The sequence below is a fragment of the Lutjanus erythropterus genome, chromosome 15, assembly GCF_056507025.1.
Source record: "Lutjanus erythropterus isolate fLutEry1 chromosome 15, fLutEry1.hap2, whole genome shotgun sequence".
Classification (NCBI taxonomy): domain Eukaryota; kingdom Metazoa; phylum Chordata; class Actinopteri; order Lutjaniformes; family Lutjanidae; genus Lutjanus; species Lutjanus erythropterus.
In genome coordinates this window covers 34627279-34640794 of record NC_139331.1, presented here as the reverse complement: position 1 = coordinate 34640794, position 13516 = coordinate 34627279, and the positions used below count along the sequence as shown (strand labels likewise).

General features: G+C 38.9%; 1 protein-coding gene across 1 annotated transcript in view; it reads left to right on the top strand.

Moving 5' to 3' along the window:
- The first annotated feature begins 478 nt into the window (after nt 1–478).
- Nucleotides 479–13516, top strand: part of LOC146314806 (uncharacterized) — a 32329-nt gene continuing 19291 nt past the window's right edge. The window contains exons 1-3 of the mRNA XM_084737106.1: nt 479–1901; nt 9256–9468; nt 12518–12568. Of these exons, the coding sequence (XP_084593232.1) occupies nt 1883–1901; nt 9256–9468; nt 12518–12568 (283 nt within the window). The 5' untranslated portion in view covers nt 479–1882. The remainder of the gene's footprint in view (nt 1902–9255; nt 9469–12517; nt 12569–13516) is intronic.

Below are 13516 nucleotides of genomic sequence, written 5' to 3'. Positions count from 1 at the left end.
TTTTTTTGCACCAAAGTTTGGGTATTTTTCCATCTGTTCTATTCAGTAGTGAGGCTGAAGCTTTTGTTAATAATACTCTATCTGAATTAATACTCTATCTGGAACATACTACAGTAACATTAAAACGATATTTCTACAATTTTGTCTTAAATGACGTGAAAGTTGGTTCACAACTTCCCCATAAGCATGTGCATGACAAGTTGAAACATGGTACCAATAGCTCCACCTTGTGGCCATTAATAAAATAACATCATATCTCTTGAATGCATGATCTTGCATGATCTTCAGACGTGAGTGACCAACACTTCTTGCCGTGAGTCTTTTAGAAACTGGGCTGGTGGGCGACGGCAGCAGCAGCGGCAGATGCAGCAATCACGCACATTTTCCTCAGGAAATGCAAATATTAGTGTTGTCTTTGAAATAAAAAAACTGAACACAGGAACGTAAGAAATTGTAAGATACTGTAATCTCAGTAATTAGAGTAGTTGGTACTTCATGCCCCCACTGCATAAATCTTTGCCCCACTTGGGCCACCTCAGTCAAAAAAGTCTGGAAATGCTGCTCTGACCTCCTGAGACTCCCCTCACATTTTGCATCTCTAACAATCATGGCCTATTCAGGCAGCGAAGTTGCCAGGTTTGCAAAGGTGCAACACATCATGCATGCATCCATCATGTTGAGTCTCAAAACACAAGCAAAGGAAAGACTTCTTGGAGAGATCCAGGAGGCAGTGGTGGCACCAGGAGACTATGATGGCAGGTTTTTTAACCCCATCTTTGAGTGTGGATACTGAGAACAGGTATAACCACTTTAGACATGATTGGATGACATCATAAGACCTAGTTTATCTGAAGCATACTGAGACTTTGTGTTTACCTTTTCAAGCTTTCTCATCTGGCACATGCAGCAGGAGACTTGTTGTTTACTTGCAGTGTCATGACGACTCTGTAAAGTCGATTTAACTTAAGAGTATGTGGCCTGTGCTCCAGCTTTTCTCTCTCCACTTGATGACAGCTCTGCACTGAGCCATGGAGGTCTGGAAGAGGGGGATTAGTTAACACGGGGGGGCTGCGGAGGGGGGATTGGGTGTTAAGGTCACGCCTCTGGCCTAAAAAGGCGAAGCAGAATCCCAGCAGCAGCGAGCTGCTCTAAGAATAACTCAGGGCCTGAGGCTCAGAAACATGGCATGAATGTAACAGCACCTAATTAGATTCAGTTTTATTCACAATAATCCAAATAAATTTTGACACATAAGATAAATTGATTAAAATCTAATTGATTTTTAGTAGTGTGAAACCACTGTCCACACTGTAATCATGTGACTCTAGCAGCAGCATTGACTGGTGGGATAAAGTTACCTTGAAACTCTCTCTTCCCTCTTTCCCTTCCATCCTCCGTCAGTCCCCGTGGTCGATCTAATTCTGTCAGTGGCAGTAGAGGAGGGGGGTGGGGGTGCGAAGGCTGCTCTATCTACAACCCCAGCCCCAACCCAACCAGCCAAAGGGCAAAGACTGTGACCACCTCAACTTGGTCTCTGTCTGTCTCCTCAGCCTCATCCACAGGGACGGAAGTCTGGACCACCTCGCAGTCACCTGGACCCGAGAAAAGTTTCTGACTCCTGGAACAAAGAGAGGAAAAACAGAAAAAATTGCAGATTTAAGTAATGAGAATGGAAAAAGAGGTGTAGAGTTACCGGTGGAGGGTTCGGGTTTTCCACATTATCTTCAGCGCCAGCCATTCGCATGACGTTGCCAGATTGGAATTAAACACTGGGATTAAATCGCGCAGAGGAGTTGAGGATCTACCGTAAATATTTGTTTTTCATGGCAACATAATCTGCACAAAGGATTTACTGCTGGAATAGAACTTTTATTTTGAAAGCATGACTGAAGCAGTTGAAGGTAAAGTATCATTACTGTTCAATTTTACCACTTTATCACTTATCACCACATAAATAAGTCTTTTTTGTAATGTATTTGTGAAGGTCTTGCAGGGCTCTGTGTGTTTTGTTTTGCACACAGTCCGTCTGGTGTGTCGGGGAATTTCATGATTGGAAGTATCTAAAAATATGGCACTATCATGTATCGGCTATTTGTAATGCGGCTTTAAGACCCCGGTGACGTCTACAGTGATGTATATCATCAGTCAGCATCAACACTGAACCTCTTGATGCAGGAAACCATCAACAGATAGTGTTGTTTAATGATTTTTAGTTTTAATTTAAAGACTGATAATGAAAATGAGACAAACAAGAAGGTCTGGAAGCAGAAAGCAGCTGCTGTTGCTGTTATCTCAACATCTAATGAAGATCAAAACTTAATTACACTTCCATATTACACTCACATGCAAGTGTTTCCACATATTTTGGTTAATTAAATGTCACCCCCAATAAGTGCAGACTGTACCTGATTGACAGCTCCATGACCCTCTGGTTTGTTTCCATGCACTTGTTAGAATGAGATAATTTACACCTTTATGACAGGCCTGTTTTGCAGAGGACACTTTGACATGTCCCAGTTGGAAAAGTACTTCATTTTTAACAGTAAAAGGAGTTTGGTGACCTCACTTTTGACCTGATAAAAGATCAAATCAATCAGTATTTCATTTTGCAGTCATATTGATATGCAATAGTAGAGTAAACACAGATGTTACCACTGATATTAAATAAGGTCCTGTTCCATTTAGTGTAGCAAGGCCTTTCCAGTGAGCCAACGTGAATGGGACCTTAATTAATATCAGTCGTAAACACCTGTGTTTACCATAGGAAGAGACTTAATTGACTCTGTTCTGATTGGTTACAGTTTTTGTTCTTGGTGTTTTTGTGAAATCTGTTTCCTTGTCAATATATGTTTTCCTTTACCTCAACCCCGCCTCAACCCTGACCTTATAGCGCCAGCCAATCAGAGCAGAGTATACACAAGGCATATTGGGTGTGCATGTCCAGCTTGTATATTTGTTCATATCACATCAAAATGGCTGCTGTGAAAAAGGTCTGAGAGACAATTTTCCACAAGATTGCTTTCTAATGACCAGAAAATACACAATAACTGTATTTCCTCAAGATTAAAAGTTATGTTTTGCAAAATAATCTAAACACAAGTTGCACTCACTAGCTTTTCTGGAGCTTTTCAACACACCTCAAGGTCTTAATCAGTGGATGGAGTTTGAGATGACTGTGACATTTGGTTGAAGGCTCCAACAAAAGCTGCTGGGTGGAGAGATTTAGATTTTTGCCAAGCTAAGAAGCAACTACTTCCAAGTTCATGCTCCTGTGGTGTTCACATTTACTCTCTAAGAAAGATTTCCCAAATAACACTGACTGTGGAATTACCTCATTATTAGGACGTCCATTTGTCTCATGATTAATTCCTCTTAATTATCAACTTTTTACAAGAAAGCAAAAGGCGGTAAAAGACCAACATACTTTATCCTCTTGAATCCTTGATGCGTTCCCCTCCGATGTCTCCTCCCTCTCATACGGCCACGAGAACTGACCTGGCAGGACTGGAAAAGTACAGAAGACCGAACATTGTTATTAATGAAATATCTCAGAATCTTGTGCTTAAAACATCTAAACAGAGGAACCATTTGGTTTCCAATTAGTTCAGTCAAGATAGCAAAATCCATTAAATGTGCTGATAGGACATATAAAATGTTATTGAATATGCAACACAGCTTCTTATGTAATATTTAACAGCAAATGTGTCAGTCAGGATTGTTTACAAAGTTTTTGCTCTGGACATGGTCCATACTTGGGTACGTGAAGTGATGGGTGTGAAACAGAGCAGATAAAATCATTTTTTGACAGTGAAGTTAAGAAAATACCAATGAAAAAATGTGAAAAAACTACCGTTTGCCCCTTTACAATTGTTTTGTATATCTGCAAAATTGTTGTTTTTCAAATATAGATTACAAATAGACTGGATGGGATAAGTAATCTATTTCTAGATAGACTGTCTAAATGGACAGTCTGCAGTGTTGACACTGATATTAACATTACAATGGATGCACAACACTTTAGCTAGTTAGAAACATGGAAACAGCAGCTTGAATCAGGCTCCTAACCTGATTAATAGCTCCACCGTGCTCAACCAGCCAGATTGTAAAGGTCTCTGTGTGCTCATTAAGGAAATGTTATGACTGCACTTCTCTGTATTCTGACTCAATAGACAACCAGCAGCTCCTAATGACCGCTCTGAGCCGAGCTGTCATGGACACCCAGACAGAGTAAAAACAGGAATGTCATCCAGAGTGTGCAGGCAGGTCAGCCTTAAAAGGAGGAATTGTGCACGGATGGTTGGCCAAACCATTTAGAGTTGAGTTTAAAAAGTCAAGAGAGGCATCAAACTAAAGAGGATAGGAGAAAAGAATAGATTTTAACAGTTATTAATGTTGAACTTTCAAGTAATAATGTTCTAAAGGTGTCCACTAGTATGCTGTGTGTAATATTTCATGATATTCTGGACATTTGGACGTTTCATTAGTGGAAATTTCAACCGGATGGTGGCGCCTGAGGAAAAGTCAAAGGGTCAGTGGACAAACTAAACTATGATTTCACGGTTTCAGTGGGTTTTTGGCAGCAACAGCAGCATAAAAACTGCAGCAGAATTTTTAACAAGGGGACCTGAATGGTGAGGTCATCTAAAACGTGAGATCAGTGTCAGAGTTTGTGAAGTTTAGTTTGAGTTTGGACTCAGACAACGGAGGCAGACTTTTGTAGTTCAATGATATTTAATACACTTAATTAAAGAAAAAACTTACGTACATAATGTTAGTCAGGGAGCAGGAAGTCCAAAAATGCAAAAATCCAAAAAACACAGACAGGACCAAACACCGGGGTAAATCCTGTGAGATGAAACGAGATGAAAACAAACCAGCAACTAAGAACTAAAAACACCAGGAAGTTGATGAGGGGCAGGTGGAAACAGTCAGAAATTTAAAGGGCGGGAAAACAAACAAAGACAGGAAGTAATGCCAGAAATAAGAGGGAATACAATTACAAAATAAATCAGGAAATGACAAACACAAAAATCTGTTTATTTAATGCATATCAAATATGAAGGTGCACAGAATATAGTAATTTAGTCCATCTAAATGTCAATATACAGTATTTGAGCACTGTTTAGTTGCACATATTTCCAGTAAAATGCTATGATGGTCAACTTGAGAATTTATCAACAGTGAGGTAAAAGTAATTTGAAAATCTGAAGGGAAGTCCAGTTTTGTATGCTCGTCCAAAACAGCGATGAAATGAGCCAATGAGCTCCAATGAGAATGTGCTCTGGGAGTCCCATTTACAGGGATAGTTCACCCAAAAATCTAATCACCCTCATCCCAGCTGAGGATCAGGTTTATTTTGTTAGTCTGCAAAACACTGCAGGAGTTTCAAAAGTAAAAAGCAACTGGAAGAAAAAACATAAAATGCCTCCATAATGCTTGTCTGGCATAATCCAAGTCAGACAGTGCGCACATGAACGTGCTTAAAAAAGTTTAAGATCTACAGTGAAGACTGAGGCTGAAAACATGGACTAAATAAACTCTTCTGGCTTTTTGGCTTTAGGAAACTTGGATTACACCAGACAAGAAGTTTGGAGGCATTTTATGTTTTTTATGTTTTTTGCACTTCTATTGTTTGGGAGATTCTGCAACACTGTTTTCCTGTGAAACTCCAGCAGTGTTTTGTGGACTAAAAAACTTAACCTGACCTTCAGTCAGCATGAGGGTGAGCAGATGATGACTGAATTTTAATTTCTGGGTGAACTATCCCTTCAACAAGGAGCAATAATTTGACCTGAGAGTAGAACTGGATGAAAAGTCATGAAGGCCTCTGATATTAAGGACTGAATATTCTCTCCATATGATCAGTAATTGTCAGGATGTGTTGCTGAGGACCAAAGCCCGGAGAGTAACCCCACAGGTCAGAGAAGTTAGAACCACGCTGGACAGCAGCATGAGGTCAAACACAAAGTTGTGCATAAACCTGCTAAAAGAGCGGCGTTCATTGAACGCGCTCATATTTTTTGTTAGCAGTGAACCGAATGCATTAGTCTGCAAGTAATGAACGTGAGTGATGTCCACTCCTGAGAGAGGTAAGGGGATAAAGGGAGACAGAGTGTGTGAATATGGACAGACACGTCGGCGTGGTGTGAAAACTTTGGTTGATCATGAAGCATGAAGTGTCTGAACTACACTGCAGACTGGAGATTGTGTTACAGAGAGAAACAGACTGATGGACCCACATTATATTTGCTCTTTTCCTGTCTCGTCTCCCGTTTCATCTTCCTGCAGTTCTCATGTGTTATGGTGCGTTCAGTTGGCACTGGAAAGTCAGATTTTCGAGTTGCCAAAAAATTCAAGTCATTATTACAGATGAGTTCCAGATGTTCACTAATCCAAACAGAATATTTCCAATATGTGAGAACGCTTGTGTTCCAGCAGTTTTCCCACCTTTTTTTTTTTAAACCAGGAAGTGAGACAGGGATCTTTAGGGTATAGCTAACACTTTTCATACCTGATTAAATCCAGGTTTTGTAAAAATCTGATGGAAATCTGGTACACAAAAAAAACAAAACAATTTTAAACCAAAGATTAGCTCAGTTCAAGGTGTCATATGTGGTCATTCATATGTTGGATGGACCTGTAGTGAGATTAGACAGAGGTGTGTGTGTGTGTGTGTGTGTGTGTGTGTGTGTGTGTGTGTGTGTGTGTGTGTGTGTGTGTGTGTGTGTGTGTGTGTGTGTGTTCAGAGTGCTGTTAAGCTGTTTGAGTCAGCAGTAACAGAGGAACCTGCAGGAGCTGCCAACAGTGAGCTGAAGAGAGTCAACAGGTGGTCTGAGCCTCCAAACACACACACACACACACACACACACACACACACACACACACACACACACACACACACACACACACAGTGGCATTAGCAACTACACTGGAGCTGATTCTGTGTGTCTCAATCCCATGACAGAGTAAAAAAAAAAAAAAGTCTTGTTCCGTTCCAGTTCTGGAAGAATGATTCCTATCAATCCACAGTCCACACAAGACTTAATATACATTTTCATATATAAATAACTGAGCTATATTTATCATGATTCCTGCTGCTGTTGTTGTTGATTTTTCCTGGTTCGTCACAGTCCCATGATGAACAGTGCAATTGATTCCCATCCCGCAGGAATCCTGCAGGAATCTGGCGTCCTGCTGGATTCCTGCAACAACTGTCAGCCTCTATTGCAGAATTCTGGAGATATCAGCTGTAGAAATGTCTGCTTTCTCTCAAAAGCATGACACGGCTGTGTGTTCAAGTGAACCAATCCAATCACCTGCCAGAGGTTTTCTTGCCTGCCCTTTTCCAAACAGTTTCTATGGACAGCTTCCTCGATGGTTCTGTGTAACAAACCACCTGGTGTGTCAGGTTAGTCCCAGTCCGTGATCAATACTAAAACCGACACCCATCCTTCAGGAATCAAGTGTCCTGGAGGATTCCTGAAAAAAAAAAAAGTCAGCCTCTACTCTCCACTGTAATGGGATTAAATGGCACCTGGCTTGTGGTGTTCAAAGCATGAACGACTTTCTTTCTGCAGTAAAATCTACTTTAGAATTTTAAAAAAGCTTTCTTTCTATAAGAAACTTCCAGTAAAGAGACACTGGTTTTGAATATTTAGAAAGCATTTTTTGGTAATTGTTTTTTTTTTTTATTTTGGAGTGAACTTTCCCTTTTAATGAAAAAAAGATGCAGCATTGAAAAGTTGTCTTTGCAGGTTCAGTTTTTTTTGTCTCATACAACATCACTGTAATCCTTACAGGCCTAAGTCTAATTTTAAAGCAAAACACAAAAACAGATTGCAGTGGTTCACCTGCTGCAGCTGCAGTAACAGGACTGTGTCAGACTGGATTAGCAAAGAGAATCTGTTGGAAACATTTTCAGAAATGTGTTTGTCCCTCTGACCAAAAATGGTACTCAGCTCACATCACACACAGGTTCATGTAGACACGTTCATGTCTTCCCTTAAAAAGTTATGCCCCGGGGCAAGAGTTGTGGTCCACGTTAAAGTAAGAATTAGAGTGCTGGAAATGTACTTCACTGGAAAAAGTGCTTACTGAGAAAATTATGTTAGCTAATATGTTTGGCTGGTTCATTTAATGGGACAAGAAAGATGAAATAAACTTCTCTCTGCTCTAACTATAGCATAGATGCACATGCAGTGAGATAAAATTAAGGTTGAAAAAATGGAGAAAGATTTGGTGTCTGAGGTTTTTATTGGAGGCGATTAAGGACAAGTAGCAGAAAACTGGCATTTAAATGAGTAACATAATCTTTCATGTCAGTAAGATGCATCGTAAAATCAGTGAAAGATCAACCTGAAGTCCTGAATGGAAGTATAACTATTAACATTATTTATTATAAGTATAAATATATTTCAGTCAAAGTTTACAGGCCACGTAAACAAAACAAGCCAGCATCCCCCCAAAAGCCACTGCAAGTTTTATAATCAAAATACATATTTGTAGAAATAACTTATTCTTTATTCTTTGCTACCACATGACATCCAAATGTAGCTGCCGAAAAGGTTATTTTATCCCCAATTTGAGAGAGGGTTACAACCATACTTGCTGCTTCCATGAGTCCTCATAATGAAACTTCCTGTCTTTAAATTGATTTCACCATAAAAGTAGTCGTGTCTCGGTGAAAAAAATGATTAAATTTACATCATCTGACAAAGTATGTTTGCATATTATGATGGAAACATAAATGCAAATGCTTTGAAATTTTGTACGGAAATAAAAAACACCTTGGAAATCATGCAAAATATGGCAGAAAATAAATCTAAATAGATTTAGGTTAATATCAAATAAGTTTTCTAAACAGCAAACATGGCCGGACAGTTGCACAACATGTTTTTTTTGATACTTTAAATAACAGAAAAACAAACAAACAAACAAAAAATTGCAAATGTTTTTTTGAAAAGTTAAGAATATAGATATGAGAAGTAATACATATATATGTCATCTTTTTATGCATTTAAACCCTTTTTAATTGTAAAAAAAAAATGCAGTCTGACAGAAAACTTAGCAGTTGCATCACTGACCCACATAATAAATGAATAAACATGTCACTTCCTGTTGTGTGACAGCAGTAGACTGTGGTTGGGCAGCATGTCAATTTGTGGAACTTAATTAATATGAAATAGTTTTCTTGGAATAATAGAGATTAAGCAATAAAATATTTCATGCACCGATGACAGTGTCTTTGCTCCTCAGCGAGGTCGTCGACCACCACCACCATGGTCATCGACGGTAAGAACGGAGACGCCGGGTCACCGCCTGCGCGAGGGTCCAAGAAGACGTTTACAGATGACCTCTACTCCACCTTCAGCTCCCCGCTGGCCTGGATCTTGGTTCTGGCTCTCGTCATTACATGGTCGTGTGTTTTTGTCATCATCTTTGACCTGACGGACTACAAGACCATCTCAGGTAAGGACAGGTGTTCGCTGTTCGTTTGCAGTTCTGCCAGTCGTCACCTCTCGGCCTCTCGGTGTCAGATGCAACTGTTCACTCATAAAGAAGAGCTGCAGAGGAGTTTGTTTTTGCTTCTTCTTACTTTCTCTTTCATGCTATAGGTACAGCCAGTTTTTACTCAGACAGCAAAGGCAGATTGTAGCCAAGTCTTGGCACACTCTGTGCTGTTTGGGGCCAAACGTGGGCTGGCTCTGACTCATATATGGCTGCCAGACAAGTTCGGTTTTGAGCATTAGAACTTGAGTGAATTTGGAACCAGATTCAGCCACAGTTAGCGTTAATCATACCAGTCTTAAGACAATTTTTTCCGCAAAACCAGTTTCATAATTTATGTAACAAATGACTAAAAATGGACCTTTCCTAAGTCCCGCCCCTTTTTGGCACCTCATCAACTTTTTTCCTTTTCTGTTTCTTTTCTTACTTCTACATCACCTGTTAGCTAGCACACTAGCTAACTAGCTAGCTAGTAATCCAGCATCTGGCTAACATTAGCTAACTTACATGGCTATATAGCCTATATGTCTCATTTACAGTTCCCCCCCACAACTTTTAAGCATCTTTAACTTTTTGGTTTTCATTATAGACAAGCCTAGAAAGTTGACCAAGTGTCCTTTGTGTACCAAGGTTTCTTAATTGTTAACGGAGCATAGAACAAAAGGGCTGGGACTTAGGAAGAGTCAATTGAATATAGTTTCAATCGCAATTAAAGTAGTATTTTTAATGATTATCTTGCCAATACAATTATCAGGCAATCAGAGAGAATAACTTCTTGTTGACAGACTTGAAAGTGGCCAACTGTCAGCTGTCCATCCTGAGGCTGGACAGGTTTTTTTGTGTCAGCTCTCTACATTTCAATGTGTTCTCACTCACAACTCATCAAATACAGCAAATTGGTCAGTGGCACTACGATTAAAACTGTGACACTGTGGTTACTAGTGTCGGTTTTCCATGTGCAGGGTCCTTGGTCCAGTTAGCAATATGCAACTTGATGAAGGCACGCATTACATTACGTTACATCGCATTGTTTTGTTGTGCTCCGTTTCATTGCGCTCCATTAGGTTGTGCTTTGTTACGTTGCATTGCGTTGTGCTCTGATACGTTACGCTCCATTTTGTTGTGCTGTGTTTCGTTACGCTACAGTACTTTACAATTACAACTTTCTAAGACATATTTCCACTTCTTTTGAAGATAGTTTTTACGTCAGTGTTGACTCGTGGTTTCACACAGGACACAAACCCTGGTCTCTGTCTTTGTACGAGGTCACCTGAATTCCTGAAAACACATAAACACATAAATACTTGAGGGGCGTCTCCAGAAATGACGTCTACAGTGTTTGTGATTGAAACACAGGGTCACTGACCACACTGCCATATCTGAGTTGTTGAGTGAGAGCTGGCTGTACATTATTTATGGTTCATAGTAGTTTCAGTTTTAATGCACCAATAAAAAACAACAAACCAGTTTAGTGCTACACTGTAAGTTTAGTGGAGATTAGCTTGTTATTTGACCATACAGAGAAGTGACCAGCCATGACTCTTCTCTCCTTTTCATTTTAACAAAAAGGGGACGAGGTTATACATCATGTTTATTTGTCTTATCATAAATGTTGTTTTTGTATCTTTCTTGTTTTTTAATCTTTATGTGTAATTTGTACAGGACAGCTGCCCTGGAATAAAATCTACTAATTTTACTGATTCAGATGTTGAATACAGCGACATAACTACGTTGGAAGCATTGGTTCCATTTCTCTTCATAACATTAAAACAAACAATGCTTCCAAAACATCATTCATTTCTGTTGTGTTCAACTCTACTCAGTTATCTAACCCTAACATGAGCATCTTCCTGTAGTGCCTCTTTATTTCTGAACTTATTATTACACTTGATTCTCAGTGTCAATAAACACAAAGTCCTGCAAGAAACTGAAATAACCAAGATGTAGTGTATTATATTTCCTGACAGTAGATTACTATATTCATAATTAAATATTTACAGTTCCATCTTCAAAAAAACATGAGGAAATCACTGTCTGCACTGGTATAAATATTAATATCAACTAGTCTTTTGCTCTTTGTGACACAATATCTGTTACATCTTTATCATCATCATCATCATCATCATCATCATCATCATCATCATCATCATGCCATCACAGTGTGAACACAGACACACAACCCAATTCCAAAAAAGTTGGGACTACATATGAAGTGTAAATAAAAACAGAATGCAACGATTTGCAAATTACTTTCAACCTATAGTTAATTGACTGCAGTAAAAAGACTAAATGAAACGCTGCAGACTTCTCTGAGCCCAAGCTCGTCTGAGACAGATGGACGCAAAGTGGAGACGCGTGCTGTGGTCTGACGACTCTTTTTCAGAGACGTCCCCGCTCATTTCAGCAAGACAAAGCCAAGACACGTCCTGCACGTGTTCCAGCAGCGTAGCTACGTAGAAAAAGAGCTCAGGTACTAAACTTCGGACTCAAAAAAGGGCCATTAATATTCTGAGCATGTGATTTCACAGCCTGCAGTTGTACATTACTTTTTGTGTGCAAAAAAATAATGCACATAAAGAAGTTTTGCAGCTCTAAAAATAATCTGTGCACATGTGAAAACATTCTGTAGCTGTTCAAATATTTTCTGCATGTATGAAAAAGTTTTATGCACACAGGGATAATGAATTAAAATTTGTGCAGAGTTCTGCGACATGAACACTCAAATTTCTTATCTTTTTATGCAACCCTGAAGTTACAAAGCTGCAAAACAATAAAGTTAATCATGTTTGAACATTAAATATCTTGTCTTTGTACTGAATTCTCTTGAATATAGGTCAGAAAGTTTTTGCAAATCATTGCATTCTGTTTTTGTTTTCCACAGCGTACCAACTGTTTTTTTTGTAATTAGAGTTGTACTTTATTTAACAGCACCGACCCCCCCTCATCTTTTTTGCTTCACCACTGTGCTAAATGTCTTTGCTTATTGCCACTGTGTCTTTCATCCAACCAGGTCGTCCACCTCCTGCTGTCAGGAAGGTTTTAAAGGAATCAGGCCGTCGAGGCAAGGCACCTTATCTGCTACTAACTCCTCAGACCAGAAGCTTTCTCTAAAGGCGCTGATAAAAACTACTAATGATCTAACATTGACTGAGTTATCAATGTTAGAACGGCCTTCACAGCCACGTCTGTAGTTCTGTAGAGGACAGCACAAGCTGCTTTAATCCTGATGTTACCTTCAGGTTTGATATTGACAGTACAGAGATACACAGTAACATGTTGTGGGTAGTTTGTAGTTTAGTTTGTGTAGAAGAGAAATTTCTGATGTGTATAATTTCCTTGGCATGTTTATTTCATATATTTTATGTCATATGTTATCTGTGAAGACAAAATAAGGGTTCAAATATCTGAATATTTTCATTCCAGCCAGGGAGAAAACTTTTGAAACATTTTGAATATTTTAAACTTCAGATGAGCTTGATTTAACCAAATCAATCCTGGAAGATGTCCCATCTGAAAAAAACAAAACAAAAAAAACCCACAAGACTAAATCAATCTCATCTGAAATATCTGCCATTAAAATGCATTTTACTGCTGTATTTTTCTGCTCTGTTGTTTTTATTTTTTTAAAGTTTTCTGTGTTTAGTTTGTTTTTTGTGTAGATCTGGTTGCATTTGAGGCTCGGAAAAATAATAAGAATATAAGTATTCTCTGTGTGCGACACAGTTTAGGTTCATTAATCAACGATGCATTGAAGAGAAAAAGAGATATTGTGCATTGAATAAGGTCTAAATAACAGGAAGAAAACCACAAACTTGTTACAATGACTATGTTTACATGTACACTAATTTTCCACTATTTATTCTGGTGATGTAAACTGTCTATTCAGTGTGAATATTTTGAATATAATGAAGCATATTCTGATTAAGACGTGGGATATGTGGGTATTATTCAGGTTTTAGGAGCAGTCTTTGGAAACTTATGTAGTGCATCCAGAATATGTGTTTTAATT